This window comes from Anopheles moucheti, chromosome 3 (assembly GCF_943734755.1).
Source record: "Anopheles moucheti chromosome 3, idAnoMoucSN_F20_07, whole genome shotgun sequence".
Taxonomy (NCBI): domain Eukaryota; kingdom Metazoa; phylum Arthropoda; class Insecta; order Diptera; family Culicidae; genus Anopheles; species Anopheles moucheti.
In genome coordinates this window covers 34,637,153-34,660,546 of record NC_069141.1, presented here as the reverse complement: position 1 = coordinate 34,660,546, position 23,394 = coordinate 34,637,153, and the positions used below count along the sequence as shown (strand labels likewise).

The 23,394-nt window shown below is 49.4% G+C and overlaps 1 protein-coding gene across 2 annotated transcripts; it reads right to left on the bottom strand.

The window, feature by feature from the left end:
- Positions 1-5,892: 5,892 nt before the first annotated feature.
- On the bottom strand, positions 5,893-22,457 carry LOC128301905 (inositol-trisphosphate 3-kinase A). 2 transcript variants are annotated; one of them, XM_053038574.1, is made up of 4 exons: positions 22,019-22,457; positions 17,482-17,577; positions 8,953-9,053; positions 5,893-7,558 (listed from the first exon to the last, which is right to left on the bottom strand). In XM_053038574.1, exons 1-4 carry the CDS (start codon positions 22,148-22,150, stop codon positions 6,730-6,732), a joined length of 1,158 nt encoding a protein of 385 aa, XP_052894534.1. In that variant the 5' UTR covers positions 22,151-22,457; the 3' UTR covers positions 5,893-6,729. The 2 variants fall into 2 exon arrangements, with proteins under 2 accessions (XP_052894534.1, XP_052894535.1); XM_053038575.1 differs by lacking the exon at positions 22,019-22,457 and adding an exon at positions 17,722-17,959.
- Between the last annotated feature and the right edge of the window lie 937 nt (positions 22,458-23,394).

Below are 23,394 nucleotides of genomic sequence, written 5' to 3'. Positions count from 1 at the left end.
CTATCTTGTCCGCCATCTTGTCCGCCATCTTGTCCGCCATCTTGTCCGCCATCTTGTCCGCCATCTTGTGTCCGCCATCTTGGCCGCCATCTTGTCCGCCATCTTGTCCGCCATCTTGTCCGCCATCTTGGCCGCCATCTTGTCCGCCATCTTGTCCGCCATCTTGGCCGCCATCTTGTCCGCCATCTTGTCCGCCATCTTGTCCGTCATCTTGTCCGCCATCTTGTCCACCATCTTGTCCGCCATCTTGTCCGCCATCTTGTCCGCCATCTTGTCCGCCATCTTGTCCGCCATCTTGTCCGCCATCTTGGCCGCCATCTTGGCCGCCATCTTGTCCGCCATTTTGCCCGCCATCTTGTCCGCCAACTTGTTCGCCATCTTGTCCACCATCTTAACCGCCATCTTGTCCGCCATCTTGTCCGCCATCTTGGCCGCCATCTTGTCCGCCATCTTGGCCGCCATCTTGTCCGCCATCTTGGCCGCCATCTTGTCCGCCATCTTGTCCGCCATCTTGTCCGCCATCTTGTCCACCATCTTGTCCGCCATCTTGTTCGCCATCTTGTTCGCCATCTTGGCCGCTATCTTGTCCGCCATCTTGTTCGCCATCTTGGCCGCTATCTTGTCCGCCATCTTGTCCGCCATCTTGTCCGCCATCTTGGCCGCCATCTTGTCCGCCATCTTGTGTCCGCCATCTTGGCCGCCATCTTGTCCGCCATCTTGTCCGCCATTTTGTCCGCCATCTTGGCCGCCATCTTGTCCGCCATCATGTCCGCCATCTTGTCCGCCATCTTGGCCGCCATCTTGTCCGCCATCTTGTCCGCCATCTTGGCCGCCATCTTGTCCGCCATCTTGTCCGCCATCTTGTCCGCCATCTTGTCCGCCATCTTGGCCGCCATCTTGTCCGCCATTTTGTCCGCCATCTTGTCCGCCATCTTGTCCGCCATCTTGTCCGCCATCTTGTCCGCCATCTTGTCCGCCATCATGGCCGCCATCTTGTCCGCCATCTTGGCCGCCATCTTGGCCGCCATCTTGTCCGCCATCTTGTCCGCCATCTTGTCCGCCATCTTGTCCGCCATCTTGTCCGCCATCTTGGCCACCATCTTGTCCGCCATCTTGTCCGCCATCTTGTCCGCCATCTTGTCCGCCATCTTGTCCGCCATCTTGTCCGCCATCTTGGCCGCCATCTTGTCCGCCTTCTTGTCCGCCATCGTGGCCGCCATCTTGGCCGACATCTTGTCCGCCATCTTGGCCGCCATCTTGTCCGCCATCTTGGCCGCCATCTTGTCCGCCATCTTGTCCGCCATCTTGTCCGCCATCTTGGCCGCCATCTTGGCCGCCATCTTGGCCGCCATCTTGTCCGCCATTTTGCCCGCCATCTTGTCCGCCAACTTGTTCGCCATCTTGTCCACCATCTTGTCCGCCATCTTGTCCGCCATCTTGTCCGCCATCTTGGCCGCCATCTTGTTCGCCATCGTGTCCGCCATCTTGTCCGCCATCTTGGCCGCCATCTTGTCCGCCATCTTGTCCGCCATCTTGTCCGCCATCTTGTCCGCCATCTTGTCCGCCATCTTGGCCTCCATCTTGTCCGCCATCTTGTCCGCCATCTTGGCCGCCATCTTGGCCGCCATCTTGTCCGCCATCTTGTGTCCGCCATCTTGGCCGCCATCTTGTCCGCCATCTTGTCCGCCATTTTGTCCGTCATCTTGTCCGCCATCTTGTCCGCCATTTTGTCCGCCATCTTGTCCGCCATCTTGTCCGCCATCTTGTCCGCCATCTTGTCCGCCATCTTGGCCGCCATCTTGTCCGCCATCTTGTCCGCCATCTTGGCCGCCATCTTGACCGCCATCTTGTCCGCCATCGTGTCCGCCATCTTGTCCGCCATCTTGTCCGCCATCTTGTCCGCCATCTTGTCCGCCATCTTGTCCGCCATCTTGTCCGCCATCTTGTCCGCCATCTTGTCCACCATCTTGTCCGCCATCTTGTCCGCCATCTTGGCCGCCATCTTGTCCGCCATCTTGGCCGCCATCTTGGCCGCCATCTTGTCCGCCATCTTGTCCGCCATCTTGTGTCCGCCATCTTGGCCGCCATCTTGTCCGCCATCTTGTCCGCCATCTTGTCCGCCATCTTGTCCGCCATTTTGTCCGCCATCTTGTCCGCCATCTTGTCCGTCATCTTGTCCGCCATCTTGTCCGCCATTTTGTCCGCCATCTTGTCCGCCATCTTGTCCACCATCTTGTCCGCCATCTTGTCCGCCATCTTGTCCGCCATCTTGTCCGCCATTATGTCCGCCATCTTGTCCGCCATCTTGTCCGCCATCTTGTCCGCCATCTTATCCGCCATCTTGTCCGCCATCTTGTCCGCCATCTTGTCCGCCATCTTGTCCGCCATCTTGTCCGCCATCTTGTCCGCCATCTTGGCCGCCATCTTGGCCGCCATCTTGTCCGCCATCTTGTCCGCCATCTTGTCCGCCATCTTGTCCGCCATCTTGGCCGCCATCTTGTCCGCCATCTAGTCCGCCATCTTGTCCGCCATCTTGGCCGCCATCTTGTCCGCCATCTTGTCCGCCATCTTGTCCGCCATCTTGGCCGCCATCTTGTCCGCCATCTTGGCCGCCATCTTGGCCGCCATCTTGTCCGCCATCTTGGCCGCCATCTTGTCCGCCTTCTTGTCCGCCATCTTGTCCGCCATCTTGGCCGCCATCTTGTCCGCCATCTTGTCCGCCATTTTGTCCGCCATCTTGGCCGCCATCTTGTGTCCGCCATCTTGGCCGCCATCTTGTCCGCCATCTTGTCCGCCATCTTGTCCGCCATCTTGTCCGCCATTTTGTCCGTCATCTTGTCCGCCATCTTGTCCGCCATTTTGTCCGCCATCTTGTCCGCCATCTTGTCCGCCATCTTGGCCGCCATCTTGTCCGCCATCTTGTCCGCCATCTTGGCCGCCATCTTGACCGCCATCTTGTCCGCCATCGTGTCCGCCATCTTGTCCGCCATCTTGTCCGCCATCTTGTCCGCCATCTTGTCCGCCATCTTGTCCGCCATCTTGTCCGCCATCTTGTGTCCGCCATCTTGGCCGCCATCTTGTCCGCCATCTTGTGTCCGCCATCTTGGCCGCCATCTTGTCCGCCATCTTGTCCGCCATCTTGGCCGCCATCTTGGCCACTATCTTGTCCGCCATCTTGGCCGCCATCTTGGGCGCCATCTTGTCCACCATCTTGTCCGCCATCTTGGCCGCCATCTTGTCCGCCATCTTGTTCGCCATCTTGTCCGCCATCTTGTCCGCCATCTTGGCCGCCATCTTGTCCGCCATCTTGTCCGCCATCTTGGCCGTCATCTTGTCCGCCATCTTGTCCGCCATCTTGTCCGCCATCTTGTCCGCCATCTTGTCCGCCATCTTGTCCGCCGTTCTTGGCCGCCATCTTGTCCGCCATCTTGTCCGCCATCTTGTCCGCCATCTTGGCCGCCATCTTGTCCGCCATCTTGTCCGCCATCTTGTCCGCCATCTTGTTCGCCATCTTGTCCGCCATCGTGTCCGCCATCGTGTCCGCCATCTTGTCCGCCATCTTGTCCGCCATCTTGTCCGCCGTCTTGTCTGCCATCTTGTCCGCCATCTTGTCCGCCATCTAGTCCGCCATCTTGGCCGCCATCCTGGCCGCCATCTTGGCCGCCATCCTGGCCGCCATCTTGGTCGCCATCTTGGCCGCCATCTTGTCCGCCATCTTGTCTGCCATCTTGTCTGCCATCTTGTCCGTCATCTTGGCCGCCATCTTGTCCGCCATCTTGGCCGCCATCTTGGCCGCCATCTTGTCCGCCATCTTGTCCGCCATCTTGTCCACCATCTTGGCCGCCATCTTGTCCGCCATCTTGTCCGCCATTTTGTCCGCCATCTTGGCCGCCATCTCGTGTCCGCCATCTTGGCCGCCATCTTGTCCGCCATCTTGTCTGTCATCTTGTCCGCCATCTTTTCCGCCATCTTGGCCGCCATCTTGTCCGCCATCTTGGCCGCCATCTTGGCCGCCATCTTGTCCGCCATCTTGTCCGCCATCTTGTCCGCCATCTTGTCCGCCATCTTGTCCGCCATCTTGGCCGTCATCTTGTCCGCCATCTTGTCCGCCATCTTGTCCGCCATCTTGTCCGCCATCTTGTCCGCCATCTTGTCCGCCATCTTGTCCGCCATCTTGGCCGCCATCTTGGCCGTCATCTTGTCCGCCATCTTGTCCGCCATCTTGTCCGCCATCTTGTCCGCCATCTTGTCCGCCATCTTGTCCGCCATCTTGTCCGCCGTCTTGTCCGCCATCTTGTCCGCCATCTTGTCCGCCATCTTGTCCGCCATATTGGTCGCCATCTTGGACGCCATGGCCCGACGGTGAGGGTAGGGGGGGGAGGGAGAGGGAAGATTTCACCTCATGAAGTACATGCTCTCCTGGTATCGGAAATTTGAAAACAGCTGGTTTGTATAAAAGGTTAGTGTATAAACATTGCATACCTTACGGCGCATTGCATTGCAAGTTGATTGCATACCTTCCGGCGCAGTACCAGGAGCTACCTCTTCCGTGGATGCTCTCCTGGTACTGTACATTCAGAAACTGGTAGTTTTCGAAGAAATTTTTCACGACCAACGGGAAAGTTAGTGTTTAAACATTGTATACTTTTCGGTGGTTTTCGATCAAAATTGCTGCAAAATATGCATGCTCTCCTGGTATCAGGAGCTTGAAAAACTGGTCATTTTTGGCGAGTTTTCTGTCTCGATTGACACGGAAAAGCATCCTCCTGCGTTGCATGCTCTCCTGGTATCAGGAGCTTGAAAAACTGGTCATTTTTGGCGAGTTTTTTGTCTCGATTGACACGGAAAAGCATCCTCCTGCGTTGCATGCTCTCCTGGTTTGTATGGAATTTCGTACCAGCCGACGGGAAGTTTGAGCGAGATGAAGGATGCTTTCCGTTTTATCGATCTTCCTTACACTAGCGATCGCTCTCACGGGTTTGATAGTATGCAATGCAATAGTGATGAGTGAATTTATTCCACACTGCAGGTGCCACCTCGTGAAAAACATGCTTTCTTAGTATCGGAAATCTGAAAACAATTGTGTTGTTCATCGCCTAAAACATCAACATGAGCGAAACAGGGTTCTAAGAAATTTCTCTGATTGTTACCGAAGAAGTAAACCGATTGGAAACTGTACTTTGGGCGAAAACTCGTAGAAGGTGTTGGACTAACCAGGAATCATAAATGTGCGTAAATCATAGAAAATGTGATCCAAGTAGTGGCGTTATGGTTCTCCTTAGCGCATACAAACGTTTATATAGAGACTAGCTTAACGGCTTGGTTACAGCCGTTACAGGTTACAGGCTCGGGTATATTCCGTGCTACCGGTGATATCGTCCCAAACACACATGACCCACCTCACCTGCAGTCGGTGCGTTGTTCCGGCACTGGTCAATACCTGGTGAGGCAATACGTGAAAGGAGGCAAAGGCGCTGTTCATCGCGAACAGACATGCGTTCATATGTATGACTGAACATCCGTTTTAGTGGTCATGCGTGTGATAAATACCCAGGATGCAGGATAGACAATATCGATGAAGTCCTGGTGATTCAGTGTTTTGTCAAGTTAAGTTAAGATCAAAGAAGTATAACTGAGTGTTGCATGGCTATTCTCCCGGAAGCACTGCGAGCGAACCAATTCGATGGCAAAGTGCTCCTTGGATGCTGTAGTTGTAAATTCCACCACATGCAGCTTCTCGAAGTTGGCACACGTATGATTGTACCTCCATTTAGAAAAGTACAGATGCTAGAGATCCTTATGCTAGTGGGGGCCCCGAAAGGTACCACTAGGGGATTGATATTCCACTGCAGTATACAGTGAAGAATATACAAAACGACGCGATACATTAAGAACTGATTTCATATTTTATTAATTTAAACATGTAACACATTACACAATAAACAAACGTGCGCATTATTCCGCTTATAGAGTATATATTAACATATGCTTTAATTGCTTTACCATTAAAAACTAGACGCTTATAAAGTTGCCGTGAATGAGTTGCACATGTGGAACGGAACATTATTCTTTTTAGTTCTACTGGAGGATTTCACGATAGGAGCAGTAGTAGTAGTAGTAATAGTAATGGTAGCAGTAATAGTGAATAATGGTAATGGTGTGAATTTAATGTGCCTTCCAGTGTGTCCTACAGCTACCCCCTCGCTCTCTCTATGTTACAATTAGCCTTTTTGTTTACTTTCTTCTCTTTTTTTCTCACTTTTGCTTCCTCAACACGTTTTACACTATAAGCTCGTTTTCCAATATGGAATATTACATTGTTACATTCTTCAAAGAACACGATACTCGCTGCCAACCGCAAAACGGTGTAACCAGGCATCGCACGGGATCGTCACGTGGCCGACGTGACGGGTCGGATGGAACTTGCTGCCCCCCAACGACATCCGTTGTGCGATCGTTGACGCTGTATCTTAGCTCTTTTGCGACGAAGGTTCAGTCTTTTTTTTACGATCGTCCCTTAGTTAAGTCGCCTCCTACTTCTATATCGCTTGGAGGATACTATCATGCTGCCTCTGCTGATTCCGAGATCCTTCCAAACGAACGATTTAAAACAACATATTGACTAGTTTCACGTCTGACACTGTGGAAGGGACCAGCCTTCGCAATATTACGATTACGTAGTTATTCGAGGATGAAAATCGTTCGACACTGTAAACTTTCCCACTGTTCCTAAACGTCTGTCGCGCGTGACTGGTTGCGCAACGCGTGAACATTCTGCTGTACGGCTTCCATCGTGCGAATCAGCTCATCGAACCCATGCAGTAGGCCCTCCTCACAGTTACCCATCTGCCACCGGCGTCTGTGCGTGATTTTCGTGCCCGCTGGCAGTGGTAACGATTTGGCAAAGTCTATCAACCACACACCGACCTGATGGTCGTCGTACACGATGAACACGCTGCTCCCAAGCACCTGGTGGTGTTGGAAAAAATCCGACTTTTCGATCAGCGTACGCATCTGCCGCAAGCGCTTCAGAATGTCCTTCGCCACACTGCGCCGTCCGTTCACAAAATGTCCCACCGTGGTCCGTATCTGATGATCGTTCTTGATCGTCTTCAGATCGGTGACCGGCGAGCAGCCGCGCATCTTCAGCGCTTCGATGCGGAAACCTTTCTCCTGTGTCGATGACATGTTCTCGCGGAACAGCATGTACCGCAGCTTGGTGATCGCCTGTTGTGCGTGTTCTTCAGCGGTTGGTGCGTTCGGATCGACAGCAATCATCTTTTTGTACAGATCCTCCCGCAGGGCGGTGTTGCTCACTTCGCTCTCCGTGAACGTCCGGAAGCCCATCTTGATGTCCATCACGTTCGGTTCGACGAAACCGTGCAGCATATTGTGTAGCTCGATGAAATGATCACCACCGACCTGGTGCACGCCGAGAAACTTTGGAACCACCTTGATTGCGTGCGGGTCCACCATGAGCTGGCGGTAGGCGAGTAGCTCTGTATCGTTTGAGCCAGAAATGCGCTTTCGCACGATACCGTTGGCCATAGGAGCAATGCTGGAAAGAGAAATAAAATTAAGGATAAATATTAGTTTTATTGGTACATTTGGAAGTTTTTGAAAAGTTTTCGAGAAGACTCTTGATATTTGCAGTGATTCACGCAGTCACGGTTTGGGATAAATTAGTCATCCTACGAGCCGATCAGTACGTCCCATGCGTATTTCCGAGAATTAGTGCAGTGATTCATTTCAAGCTATTGTTTTAACGTATTCTTTGCTTTGAGAGCATTTTCAGTGACGCCAAACACTATCTTGTCAACATTGAAGGTCTAGGTCTAGTCGAGATTTATTGTAAGGACTAATTCATGAATGATCTCAACAAGTTTATGTCTTCCTCGTTTAAGTTTTAACTACGAAAACTACTTATCAAAAGTATCTATTATCCAAAATTATGAGAGATGTCTTTCCATTCTAGCGTTTTTATCTACTTTCCTAGCGTTGTAATCACTAGCGATCATGCTACTGTTTACCAACAAATGGAACAACTTCGAACTTGCTATGCTATCCCTCGGTTTGGTAGCGAAATTGGCAACTAAATGGGAAACATTCATACACCGTTCCGCTACTGCACTCATTTGCACACGGTTTCACACCACGATAACGGCGCCTACGACACCGCACCGGCAAAAGGCTTGTTGCGAAATTCCAGTCAACTCGCCGTTACGCCTTGACGTCATCGGTCGCAACCGAATCCGATCGGCCTATAGAGGAATGTTACGTATATGTACAAGTTAGCATTTCTGTGACACTTTTGCGTTATTTGCATTCCTCTGGCACATGCCTGTAAACTGCACGCTTTGCTCTGGTGCCTTCGAAAAGGCGCTGGGGTAAAACCTCCACACAATAATGCGCAAGAGGATGTCCACAGATGACGTACTGGGACGTGTGTTAGTGTTACAGTACGCGTCCAAACTGGGTGGCTACCTTTACGAAATGTTCGGCCCATTCCTTGACACGAGCGCCCGAGTGTGTCCACTCGGTTTAGTTATGCTTCTAGCTGACCTTGTCTCGCTGAGTGATGTTTGAGCTGGGTTCCGACTAGACGGCGCCCAGCACGTCATAACCTAGGGACCTCGTACTATTACTTTATCACCGAAGAAGTTATGTCTCACAAACGGTCCGGTTTGAAAAGAAGCAGCAAAGCGCTGAACGCTTGTACGACTTATCAGCTGTTTGCATTTGCGCAATCTCACAACAACGTCCCGGGCCTGTACAAACGAGGACAGAACGGTTCTGCCCATCCGACGGGGAACGGCGGATTAAATATAGCATTTCACAATCAATCAATCAAACGCCCATCGCATCAAGGGTTCCATCGGATCAGCATTAGGATCAAACAACACGTACAACAGCAATCGCGAGCGGTCCGAGCTAATTCGGTTGATTCCTTACCTTTTGGGATGGCCGGAAAGTTGTAGCCATCCGGGAGGTACCGTCGGGGCGTTACATTCCAGCAGGACGGGACTGGCGGGTGCACTGAGCTCGAGCGCGTTCTAGAAAGATACAAAAGAACTCTGTTGAGATAGTTGTAAAATTTGAAAAAATAAACGGTTTCTTCACCATGAGGTTGAGCAAGAATTCTAATTACACCCCTTGAGCACCACCAACAACAGGTGGTATTGTGAAGCTAACACAAGATGAAGTCGAAATGAATTGGACATTATGCGTTGGTTGTCTCCTCAAAGTCTCGTCCAAGTCACACCGTTCGGTGATGAACATTAGATTAGATATGAGCCGCCCTACTGCCGCAGTAAACCAACCTTATATATTGTTTTGCGCAAAGGTGCGATAGTGTCCAGATATTCCGTAGGTAAATACACATATTTGGAACGGGAGAGTCTTGAGCTATCTGTCTGTGCGCTTGTTTGCTTTTGAGTCGAGGTGGAATTCTCAGTCGTAAAATTATGGTCCATCACGATCACAGAAAGATGGCCTTGCTGATATCCGGTACACGGGGGTATTCTTAAAGCCCGCCGTAAGCACGTGCATGGTGATCGTTGCGCTAGAATCACCGTCACTGTGAGTTGATGTCGCGGATATCAGTACACACTGGAACACACAAGCTCATTCAATGGCTTTGTTCCATGTCTTGCGTAAAGGCTCATTCCTTGTAGTACAATGTTTGTTCGGTTCATGGACAAAAAGTGGATGAAGAATTCCTAAACCTCAAGGAATCTTGAATTCACAATCATTAATTTGACCACTGATGATTCATCTTCATGCTTGGAATCTTCAGGTTTGGAATGCGTTCTCTATACCTATGTATACAAATACAAAATATCACATCAAAGAGCGAGCTCACATCCATATGGATCGCATCAGCGTAATGGTGCGTAGCGAAACTTATTTTCGTCCAACCATTCGGCGGCCATATTTTTTCCGGCATCAACGTATCGACTGCCGGTAGATTATCGCAGGTGGATTCAATTAACCACTCGTAACGACCGATACACCGTTTATAGGGGGGAGCCGCATTATAAACAAACGAACCGGTACGATGGTCGCTACCACGCGGTACGGAAGATGGAAGTTCAGACCACCGTATGGTCGGTATGGTTCATAATTTCTGTGCTCAACCTACAGTTAATTGCGACCGTTGGCAAAGCATCGGATCGCGTGACGGGCACGCAATAAGCCATGGGCTGGCTGGTACACACAGTGCATGGCCTTTCATAGAAGAAAGTGTACGACCACTTTGTAGGGTTCTGTTGGAGTTGGTTGCTTTCAATGACTAAAAACTAACTATCCGCACACCATGAATAATTTGCAATCTGCCACCTCAGTTTTGAACTGTGGTGGAATTAACAAGAGCACGAAACTGTAGCGCATTCCAATTCTCGGCCGATCACCGATTATCTCCGGACGGTGAAGGCTCGGCGAACCGCTACGTCATTGACGTCATTGGGCGAGCTTGCTGTATCTCGGCCGTTTTCCGTCCCGTACTGCGTTACTGAACAGCGAAAACCTTCGTTTGCCATTCGTCCAATCAAGCTAGCCAATTTACCACTGATACGGAGTTCAGTGACATGATGTTCTACTTCCGCGCGCCATTTCCCAGAATAAAAAACCCCAGAAGTTCTTCCTGCCGGACACGATCCAATCGTGCGACTTCCCCTTCCTAGGCATCATTCGGAGACGAGCCTTCCTGTCGCGTTCTTCTACTGCAGCCACGGGGCAATCGGTCGTTCGACGGTAATAGGCCATTTGGTAGGTACAATGTAAACGTGTACTTACACCATTTGTCCCTTCCTCCGGGACCAACACTAACCTTTCAGGTGGCTTTCGTGAGCTCTGGTGCGGCGATCTGGTCTCTTGCCATTTAATATACCGTGTGCGTGTAACGTTTTTCTTGTTCGTAAGTCCGATGTGTTTTGTCTCACTCTACCAAATTCACTACCGGCGCCAAGCCGGAGTCCGCGCGATTGACGTCAAACGGACTCGGACCTATCGGTTGGTACATAAAATGTCGTATTCGACGGTTGTTCTTTTTGTTTTCCTTGTTCCCCACCGTTTTATAAAACAGCTCACATGTTCACATGCCACCGAACTTCTGCCATCTTAGCGCCCTTTCCATTTTGTAGCAAAAAAACAAAAAAAGGCTTGACAACAAAACCAGGGAGAAGGTTAGAAGGCAGTTGGGTTAGAACGGGGTTTGTAGTTAGCATACGAAGGATCACTCGTTCGGTAAAGGGCCTCCTTCGGTAGACCTTGGAACTTAAATATACCGATGCTGGTTCAACGAATGGTATGAAAATGAATAAAATAGGTGAGATAAATAAACCCCACTACAGAGGGAATGCCGGATCTCTGGTATTGGTCACCAGCCTGAGCTACTGATGCAGTGTTCCACTTCACTGTCGGCTCTCTCCTCTTCCTTCGACATCCTGACAAGATCCGGCAAGTTTGTTTTTGCCTTCCAAATACGACCATAATGTGCTGCCGATGTAAGCATGATCATTAGGTTCTGGATCGAAAAAAATTATGGGAAAGATCGACGCTGTTAGCGTGTAAGCATTCTAATGGAGGTGATTTATCAAACTACCCCACACCTGGTACACACGATGTCTTGTTCAGGTGATGAGCGATGGTGTGTTGTTACTCATCTCGCATCTCATTTTACCGGTGGTGAATATCAATCACCTACCCTAATTGCTCACCAAAGCCACGCGAGTGGGAATCTAAGTTGGCGGTAGAAGCGAAATAGAAGCTCTTCACACAAATGGATCTGGATGATGATGACTTCAACAACGTTTGTTGGCAAGTTTTTTTTGCGTTTGTTTGTCTCCGGTGTATTGTTTGGGGGCACAGGTAATGAATCAACTTCAAGAAATAGACGAGATGTGTGTGAGAATGTCACATTAAGTGTTTAAAGTTGTTACATTCGCCAGAACAAATAAGAATTGCTTGTTTGGTCGGAAATATTGGGGGTTTGCATATTATGAGAATTTTTCAAAATGACAGATGCTACAATTAAACAATTGGTCACATTGTTAATCTAATCAAATCAATTCACAGAAAAAAATAGCTCAGTTGTCTTCCAGAGCATGCCATGTACGGGAACCCATTTTAATACCTAATTTCCTGATGATTCTACTCCCCTGGTCAATCATCAAAAACCTACACGTCTAACTCGCACTTGGAAACAAACGAGCAGCACTGCACATTCTAGCTCAATTTGGGCAAAGTGATTTGCGTACGTTCAAACAGACATCAAAACACAATCTACACAGACGTATTCAGTGCAAAACGATGTCATTAGCAAGTTGTTGTTTGTGTGCCAGACCACATACACTGCCCCAATCGAAATCCACCCGGGACTCACCCGGGTTTGATAACGGACAGCCGAAATTGAAAACCAGGAGGCTCGTTCGACTGTCGCTACTCGACCGGAGGCATGACAGCAATTAGATGTTGGTTCACTACTGGTCGCATTTGAAAGTCGTTCCCTGATAACACCGGACAATTGACGTCACTCACGGCGGGAGACCAGTGTGGCGTTCGCCGTTGTCAAGAAACTGAATCATGCCGCGAAGTGTTGTGTTGCTTTGCTGATGTAGCTGCATTGTATCCAAACTGTGCTAGGGGCCGGCTACAGTAATCTAGCTAATCCACCCGCACGAATGCGAAACCTTGCTATCAGACGATGCGATCGAGGCGCGAGGCGACTTGGGTCAGGGGGCGCGCATCACGCTGCCGGCGCTGTGTTGTGTGTTGTTTCGAACCGATTTAAACTCACATTAATGCTTAATTAAATCAAAAACATTCGCTCTCGTTATGAGTGGTTGGACGCGATTACTGCGGGTCAGATGGCGCTCACAGCTCACAACAAGCCAACTTTTAGTGTGGGTCTTCGGAAGAGCCACTGCCCGAGATAGTGTTGAGTGTTTCTAATGAATATTTGAACTAAATGAATGAATCTGAATCTTTATTTCAGAGATTCATGAATCATCTAAGAGATTCATGATTCATCTCACTTTTATGACCTCTTCCTATAAGTCTCTGCTCTGGATCTTTTGAGAGTCGATTTCAGATTTGAACGACGCCTCACTAAAGATTCATGTGAATGACTCTTCTCAAAAGATTCATTAAGCACAACGCTAGTCAAAGAGCTTTCGAAACACATAACTCATTCCCATCGTGCACGGGGGGGGGGGGGGGGGGGGGAGGAACATGCAGTTTTACGCACGCTACGCACTGTACGTTTCACGTCAATCACGGATGACGTCTGCGGATGGCTATCCGTAAGCGCACACCCGAGGGTGAGATAGTTACGCCTGCGAGCTATTTTTAATTAATGCCCTATTGTTAGATGCCACCACCGACTGCTTCGCGGGGCGATAACAATTGTTCATAATGTTTAACGAGTCGGCAAACTCCGCCATGGATGCATTACTAAAGCGTGGAAAAGGGTACGACAGTGGAGCGACAGTCGTTTGATGATCGTTTGTTTTGATTCGTTTCAGTACTCCACACGTAAAACCGGAGTGCCTATCGCTCTCGTACATCCTCGCACAGCCGTCTTTGATCGGGGTCTCGACCTAAACGGCCAACCAAACGGGTCAGCCAACTTCAGTTGATCGACCTTAGTGACTGTGAGTGATCGACCGAGTGGTGGTGCCATTTTTCGGATGCAACGCACAACGCCAAACGTTGCCAACGGCTACCGGTGATCTTATCATGCGTGACGACGGTTCCTTGATGTTGAAATAGCGCGCTAAACTTGTATGGATCGCGTTGACTCTTTTTTTGTTTCGTTCTATTTGCTTACCCTGATGGGTTTTGTGTTTTTCTAGCCAAAAAACATGCGCAAGCAAAATAAAGATGCTATAATGGTTGTTGTTTTTTTTGGTGATCTCTTAAATTTGAAGAATCTGTAGAGCTCTTGCGGTGGTGGTGGTCACATCGTCAAGATCACGGTCATTCACTGTGAGAACGGAAGTCATTCGGAAGACCTACTGGTGAGTGACCATTAATAAGTTTAAGCTTTTGAGCGAAGATTTGGAGAACCACTCGGGTAGTTTTTGTAGGGTTTGTGCTTTGCAGCAACGAACACAGAGTTAGAAAGGCCTCAACATGCAGGAAGTTGATATACCGATGAGTAGGAACCAATTCTTCCAATGCTCGATGGTTCAACTCCATATAAAAATGGTCGTTAATTTGTGAATCGATTCAAACAAACAGGTACTGATATTGTGAAAACAGCACCTATTCGCCGGACGTTTGCGCCGGAGGCTCTTCTGGGTGGTCCGGTGTCACATGCACCAGACGCGCTGGACGCTCAATTCTCCAATAAGCAGCGACATTAGACCAATCGCCACACGAGTCCGGGAACGATTACACCGTAACCACGTCAGTATTTCTATTAATTAAATCATAACCGTGCGCAAAACGACTGGCCCGACTGCCGCAATTCGCGTGCGCAAAAACCGTGGTGTTAAGGGCAGGCATCTTTCGCACACACCACTGGGCTGGGCGTGTATACGCGCGCACGTCGTCATCCGCTCATAAGTGTCACAAACCTCTCCCTCTTCCCCCTTTAGCCCTGCTGGTGAAACAATGCACCGTATGCTAATTGAGGGTAATTCAGATAAATTACAACCAGGGATTAATGCGGGCGAAAAGGGTTTTCGCGTCTCGCTGGGCTCCCGGTTCCGCGGTGTCAATTGGTCGTTGTTGGCTGTTTGGCGCGACACTCGTTACGACCCTGCCCTGCGCGGCTGCCATTAATCGCGTGCGCTTACGCCCGAACCGTGTGGCCGCACGGTGGGTCCTTTTCCGGTGGGAAGGTGGCAAAGTGAAAGAGCAATTACGTGACCCGGCACCCGAGACATGACGTGTGGCCCTGGTTTGCGCTTCTTGGTCACGTTCCGGTACAGCACAGCAGGGTGTAATGGTGTTTTTTGCAAGTGAGGTGACTTAAATTATAATCATCATCTTCTAAATGGTACCCTTAGGATCTGGACGGAGGTTAGGAGGGCGATCGGGATGACCGGGTGGTATGCGGAAGTGTTCCGTTCGGGGGATGATCTTCACACCTGAGCATTCACTGCATGTGCCTTATAATGATTTCTCGTTAGAATTGTATGGTCTTTAACACGAGATCTACACCTACTTGTAAGCTGATCTTGTCTCAATTTTGTGTACGTTTACATGATCCTCAGTATTCCTCTCTACGCTGCTGCAAATGCGAAACGACATCTTGCTCGAGTGTTACATGTGATCGGTATCGGTTCCATCGGCAAGCAGCAAACGTGACAGACGAACCGGTGCCATCCACTAAGCAGAGTCATTCACTGCATTAAGGTAAAAGTTGTTACTTTTCCAACGGGCAAGAAAGTGGGACAACCGCTTGCGCTTGCTGCCACGAACGTACAATGCCAGACGCTTGACGCTCACCATAGCCCGGGAATGCGGACGTTCGCCTGATGACGCACTAGGTTCGTAGTCGCTTACGCCTCGCAGCACCAGAGGAGACGTGCTTTTTTGTCACTTCTTTGGGATTTATTTCACTTTCTTCCTCGCGCTCCATCGAAATGGAAACCGTGGACTAACAGTGGCGAGCGGCGTGCGTGACAGTATGCGCGAGGTGGGGAAGAAACTCCCATCCGGTATGGTGCATACTCATTTTCGAAGCATCCGGATCCGTGGGGAAGCAGCGAAAGCCCGGCGTGCGTTTCGTGTTTCGGAGATAAACAAGCGATCCGCTGAAATGCAATCGGCAATTTCTCTTAGGCCACTAATCCACCATTATTCCCCCTCTTTTTTTTTGCACAACTGTTTAGTTTGCCTTGTGGCCAAGCGTACGCGTTGTACGTTCGCACCCGCGTAATGAACCTTCTCCTTGACGTCAGTGCCGGGAGCATACCGGATGAGGCGTTGCCGTGCCATCGGACGTGGAAGGGTACACAGGCAGCAATGAACTCTCCCATCGTCATCGGTACCAATGCTAACGAACTTGCCATACGAGCGATTCCATATGGTGAAGAAAAAGGGTACATCTTTAATAGGCGGCAATGTAGTAAAAGCATCCCCCCCAACCACTATCTGCAGCCCCAACGGGCAGGATGGGTGGGTCGTGGGAAATGAAAAGATGGTGAATAATTAAAGTCCAATGTCTTCGGTTGCGTCTTTCGCATCGGTGACGGTGACCCCGACAACGTTGTGTGTTGACATTCCGGTATATAAACACATTACGGATGCATCTCACAGCACCACAACCGATGGCCCATAAACGGCCCACGATATGGTGGAGGTGGCGACGGCGGCGGCGTTCGTTTGCCACTTCTTTTGCCGCTGCGTGAAACGAGCGCACACGCACACCGCTGGTGGACATACACCGCGTGGTGGTGCGAAGATGAATTATAATACGGCCCCCGAACAGACGTCAGATCCTCCCGGAGCGAACTGCGGACAGCGGAGTGACCACGATCAAAGGTCTCTATCGGATGAAGCGATCTTACCGATGACCATTTCGGCAGCATTGACCAAACACGGAAACACGTTTTTACGGCTGCCGTAATCATGTGCGGTGCACGATTTCTTAAAACGGCAAAATGACAGTGGTGGGCGCACCCGAGATGATCTCTCCTTGGGATGGCTTAAATGGCCCAATTTTGGGCAGTGTGTTCTAGAACAATGGTTTCCATTGATCGATCGATCTGCGCAAGCCATCAGAAGGTTCTGAGTTATTCGACTGCGGTAAACATTCCTGGGAAGATTACGATGGCCACATCAGTCAACAGGCGTGAATGTGGAGGGACATGAAGCGATAGGCAAAAGCAATGGTAAAATGACACTGAACCAAGAGTCCATGCAATTTCGTCAAACGTTTCCGTGCGGTGCTTACGCTAGATCAACCGGCACTGGACGCACGTAAAGTGCAGCGATTTGCTTGCGTTTGCGGTTCGCAGTTTTGCGTTTCCTTCGCAGGCGAGTTGGCATGTCCAAGGGCCAGGATGTTGCAACCCCGCAACACGGCCGATGTCTCGGAAGCGTTACGCGCGTAGCTCGAAACAATAAATTGCAAAATGCCAGCATCGACAGCAGAAGCGGTGGTGGTGCGCATGAATTTTAATGGTTTCCGTGGCCCTCGTTCCGAAGCACCATCGGCTATAGCTTCAGTCAGTCAGTCAGTCAGTCACACGGTCGAGTTGAATGTCGGGAGACGAACATGATCCCTGTCACGGCTCGTCGATCATGTGTGTGTGTGGGTAGGTAGATTGCCCCTTTTGCCTCGCGAAGCCCTTTATCTTCTACGCGACTTACAAGGCCACCAAAGGGGAAGAGACGCGTCTTCGTGGGGTGAAGGAAAAGGCGCTACGGAACTGGAACTGTTTCAATGTTTCGACTTTGGGTGACAGGTGCAACAACATTGAGCAAATGAGAATCATTTCGGAGCGCGGTTAGGCGATCAACACTTACGATTGCAAGAAAGCTGAGCAGCGATTTGTTGGCATTGGCCGTTGGCACTCCCTGGTCGACCAGATACTCCGTCGCGGTACGTTCTGCTTCGATATTCTGTAACGAGATTGGGAAGGGGAAGGTAAATACAAATTAGACCACCATTCAATACACAGTCAGGGTCGGACGGACAGACAACTGTTTCAACAAAACGGACCGATTGAGCGCTTTCATATCTGAATCTGTACCACAATCTCGTACCATAATATCACTGCGGGGAAACACGTACAGAAACACGCACACACACACTCGGGAAACGGTGCAAAACACACGATTTCTAAAGGCGTTGGTTTATACGTGTTTGGAACAAAAAACTATTTATAAGTTTAGAAAACTTTGTCCCATTAAGCACAATACACTATCGATCTAATAATCAGCCTCACGTATGAAAAGGAAACTTCGGTGCCAACTACGCGGTGCCTTACGGCGTGGCGTCCGTTTCTTTGGTGCTCCAATAATGACAGCGCCTTGTTTTGATAGAGCTTCATCAATTTCAAACGCTGTTTTACCTGCGTAAAGTGTGAAGAATTTAACACAAAGAACGAACAGATTGATTTGAGCAATTTTGATGGTGTGCGTTACCGATTGTGTGATGCTGCAGCACACCACCTGCCTTATCACGTACGCATTTGTTGGTGTGTGTCAAATTCGGTGTCAGACGAACAAAGATGCGTTAGTATTTTACGCATAATCGCCTTCGATCATAATCGATCAATTAGAAAGGTGTTAGTAGAATAAAAACTAAATTATGTCAGAGCAACGCGATACTCGTGATGATGATCGTGTTTATAACATCGCATTGATCGCAGGTTGATCCACCCACCCCGCATGATCGTCGACCAAAGAAAGCGAATTGACAGACAGGGTGGGGAAAAAAACAGACCGCAACCTCCAACCACGGATCGGTGACGATCTCACCCACTCATGGTGACCTCCGGCGTAACAGAAAATTAATCGTCGATCATCTCCGATCGGCAACGGTCGATTTAGCGCGACAAAACCGCAAAACATGATGTAAATGCGCGGTACCGAATGCGATTGAGTAATAAAAACCCGAAGGGAGCCACTGAGTATGGTCGTGATCGATGGGTAGATCGGCCTGATCGTCGAGTTGTACAGGGACAGTGGAATGAAACTGCTTCACTGTTTCCACCAATTCCGATACAACAGAACGGCCTGAGTCATCACCGTCATCATCGTCATCATCAGTACTCCTCTGTCTGTCCGTTTCCGTTCGCGCCATTGGGTCTGTTGTTTCCTATCCAGACACTATCCCCCAACACCAGCACTTTGGTTTGCTCTCAAACTAAGCGCTCAAGGACATAGGCCGTATTCAAATGTGTTAGCGAAAAATATTGATACAAATGGCGGCGTCGGTGCGGTGTGGTAATTAACAAACGCGGGACTCGCCGCTGGCAAACCGACTGCGTCAGGTAGTCGATAATTAGGCCCTGAAGGTGATGATCATTCTGGTTCTTTGGCTGTCGGATTAGTTGTTGTCGGTTGAATATAGACAGTTTCCCGGTGGATTACTTTGTCGAACCGCACGATGCCGTGAGAGACAATTAGTAATGGTGGCCCCGAGGGGCACTGGAATATGCAATGGCGCCATCGATTAGAATACATCCGGATCTTAGCTTGAAAAGTAGAACCCTTCATAGATGAAAGAGTCATCTTTATTTACTTACTTACTTATTTATATACTACAACCACTTCACAGTCTTGACCTGCTGCAGGAGCGTCGTAATCTCCTTTGTCTGACGACTCTTTATGGACGTTCTGAAATAAACATTACGGATTGGGTCTCCCGGTGTCATTCTCATAACATGGCCAGCCCACCGGAGCTTGACGAGTTCGTTCCGCTGTACGACAGCGAATTCTTCGTTCAGCTCGTACAGCTTATCATTGTAGTGACTCCTCCTGTAGTGCTTTCACACATACGGGACCAAAAATCTTTCTGAACATCTTCCGCTCGATCGCAAGAGTCATACTACTGGTATGAATATTTTTGCTTTGGCTAAAGCAAAACTTCCCAACATTCAGCTTTCAATGGTAAATGAAGACTCAACTTATTCAGGGCTACCGTCATGACAAATCGCACTAATTAGCACTGTTAATGCCATTTCCTGCTTCCAAAACCTAAGCAAACCGGGGGCCATGTTTTGTGATGAGACTTGATGAGTTTTCATAACAACCACAGCAGCAGTTGATCGTTGATTGTTTGGCTTGTACTTGGCACACGCGTGCGGACAACAACATGCAACGGCCATGGTTGCCGCCATCCAGGCTTGCTTATTATTGTTACGACCGATGCACACGAGATGGTTTCGCCTGAATGGCACCAGACTGGTATTCATCTGTATTACAACCGAAAACCTTCCGCCCACTCCCGTCCGCAGTAGGGGACTGCAGTCAATTTCCACCACGATGAAGGGAAACATAAGGAAGAAAATTATACCGCAAACGGTCTAGCGGCGCTTCTGGCAAGGCATGACCCTAGACCCCGGCGCATGTAGTTTTCAATCACATGTGAGGCACTCTTGCACGTGTGGCTGACGTCAATCTAGCCGGGCCCGACGCTTGCGCCTCTAACTTATAGTCTCTTTTAATCGCACACAGAACAACTGCTCTCTGCCACAGCTGTGCGGTAAAATCAGGCGAGTGAATGTTGAGCCCAGTTTGTCCAGTTGAAAGAAGCCGTTCCACTACATTGTCCAGATCAATGACATAGTGCTAACGTCATCTAGCCCGATACCGTATAACCGGATGTAACCGGTTCATTTGATGGACGGTAGGACAGGATCGGTTTGTGCAGCGGCCGGTAGGCACTGTGTGTGCTATTGGAATCCGGTCCACATCCTAATCATATCCGTCAATAATAAGCTGTGTGCAGATGGTTTAGCAGCCTACGGAAATGCTTTGTCTATGGTGGAGTGGACAAGTCGAGTCCACGATGTCCCATGGAGCCAATCGCTAGTGGAGCTTTATCCGGGACACATTGATCGATACCGGTGGCGAGAGCGGTGGACAGGATGCGTGGTGTCAGAATCGGCACACTCTATTCTGTAACGACTTATAGCCGCCTTCTATCATGATCGGACGGAATGGCGACGGCGTCATAACCATCGTCATCGGGCGCTAATTTTACTCCGCGACTCGTTAGCAGCCCGCAATGTTAGCATTGTGCAGGCCCAATACTGTTTGCAGTTACTATTTTAGCGTGAAGCTGTGAATGGAATGTACATCCAGACAGGTTCACGAAACAGGAATTGCGTTTCAAAAGTTGGTACGCAGAGAGAAATTCTTTTTTTGTAAAAAAAAGGGACAATAACCTTAATTACCGCTTACCATGACGTATGGTTGGAATTTGGAGCATGTCAGCGAATGCGCGTGAACATTACACCATCTGGAGGGCATATTGTTTCAGCTGTAGCATGATGATGGCTGAACGTAAAGACACATCACCAATTCAGCAACTCCAGCATGGTTACGAACCGGACCCCTTTCTGGCAGATCTCCCTGAAGCAGTAGTGGCAGAACATTTGCATATTCTTCATAAAACCCTGAACACGACGATGGGGTGCTGTTGCTGCTGCTGCTGCTGACGTAAACCAACGTCAAAATGGTATAGTTCCAAAATGACCGTGAAAAGTGTCATTGACAAGTCTCCAACCCCCACTACAGGTTCGTTCCAGCTGCGTACAAGATGCTCTGGTGGGTCAACATTTTTCGGCCTCGATCGAGAAGAGACGAGCCCATCGGATCGCGCATCCGATTACCAAGATACATAATGATGGGGGACAGCAACTTAAGTCAGCTCTCTACGTCATGTAGCACTTCTCGCTAAAGACCATGAAAGATTGGACATGGTTCTTGGGAGTGGGAAATAGGGGGAATAAAAAATCGATCATCTCCTTCGGTGATCAAGTGGGAAAGTCCAAGGTTGATGCAAACAGGATCCGAGCACAATTCTGATCTGCTTGGAATTCGCTGTATATTATACTCATAAACCCACAGGTGATCGTCGATGACGTCCGATCATGATGGCACTAAAAGAAAATGCAGGATCTTTTAACGCTGGCGAACGTTATACGCTAGGAAATAAAGTGTTTTATTTGCTTGTTGTTATCGGTGTGCATAAATTGGACACGCCTGAACGCGGAGCTAAGACTTCAAAAGAGCCCCCAAAAAAGCTTGTTTTTTTTTTTGGGGGGGGATGGAGATTTTATAACTTCCTTATCACACACACACGCACACTTGGTTATGAGTGGCTTCGGAAGAGGGATAGATAAAAAGTCAACGATGCGCATCATCACGTGAAAGGATTACCTTCACTGTTTTATGGAGTGCTTTGAGCTAGAACCAATAGACTTTCAAGGTGTTTTAGTACACCGTTATTTAACGTTACTACCCCAACTCCTATTAGTGTTAAAATGTCATTGCCTATGCGCGCAAACATGAGGGAAATGTACTGCACGAGGGACTTTAAGGTACTTACCGAGTTCTTTGTACCATTGTCTAGTATTAGCATTTTAAGCAGCGTGCGCTTGAGGCCATTGTTGTCGATACAGGAAAGACGAAACTTGTCACTAGTCCATCCTGCCATGGTGAGAAATATGGAAGAAGTCATACCGTGCTGTCATGCAACGACGGTAATGACGTGGATGTTGCTCCTTGCGGTCTGTGGGAAGACTTTCGACTAGCTGATCAACAGTTGACGATATAGTGTGATGTGATGAGACCACCTTCTACACCGCTCCTGCAGCCGTTCCAACTGGCGCGTTAATGGTACTACCCCTTGCGAGTTGCAGGCACGCGCCCCGAAATGGAGTTGTTTTTGTTTGCACGAAGTTATGGAATGTGCAAATGGGCGGCAGTTGACCGTGTTCTCGTTAGACCTGTAACAGTCTATAAGGTGCCTAGCCGAGCCGCGTCGAGAAACAGGTTTCCTTCAGACCGTTTACAATTTGCCGTCCGTCGTTACGTGGGACTCCTCTGTATCCAATCCGCTTAGTTACGCTTCTTTCACCTCGGCGGTTTTGGGATGCCGGCGGTGTGCTGCACTTGCCGAGCAGCGTGCAGGTTTTGTGAACAAACACAGGGCGGCTCGGTGTAAAATGGCTAACCCTTTTTTCCCCTGTAGGGACTGCTTGATAGCGCTAGAGCAAACTTCAAAGCTGCTTCCCGAACAGGCGAGCGTAGGGAAGATATGGTGGTGAAGATTTATATTTTTGTTTTGCACACCTTTTGTTCCGTCCCGAGGTTTTGGCTAACGGAACCGATACCTTCTGCGCGCACCGTACCGTAATGTAGGGTAAGGCAAATATTTTGCCACTCCAACAAACCACCCGTCGGGATCACACTCTCCCACCGATTGTATTTCCAGTGGCTATCCTAGCGCTGATCAGCGATGGTCCACTGACTTCCACTGCGCAGCATTCGTTTGCTTAATTAATATTGATTGTGTAATCAACACTATTTGGTGTACATGCCCTTCCGGATGGCAAGGAGCACGGAATAGGCGGGTGGAAAACACTATTTTCCTTTCATTTGCTAACGCAGCTATCGATGCACGGCAAACACACTCCCTTTTATTGGCTTGCACAAGGGCGCACGGTGTTGCTGCTGCTGGTTAAGCACATTTGTGTGGTAAAAACCTGGCACAATGGGTGGGTGCATCCACGATTTGATTTTGTTTTACTTCTGCATTGCACTACACTCACTCACTTCACTGTTACCAACTCGCTGTGGGACGCTGGCCGCGGACACTTTCACTGTTGCTTCTGTTGCTCTGCTAAAGCACGCGACACTATGTTTCTTGTATGTGTGTGGGTTAACTTCACTTGTTTAAAAACTACCTACTTACTACTAACT

Excerpts from the sequence above, each read along its gene's own strand:
- LOC128301905 (XM_053038574.1), bottom strand. The coding sequence starts at position 22,150 with ATGACTTCTTCCATATTTCTCACCATGGCAGGATGGACTAGTGACAAG. Across the intron at positions 9,054-17,481 it reads TGCTCAGCTTTCTTGCAATC|AACGCGCTCGAGCTCAGTGC; the intron begins GTAAGTGTTGAT and ends GTATCTTTCTAG. Across the intron at positions 7,559-8,952 it reads CTTTCCGGCCATCCCAAAAG|CATTGCTCCTATGGCCAACG; the intron begins GTAAGGAATCAA and ends TTCTCTTTCCAG.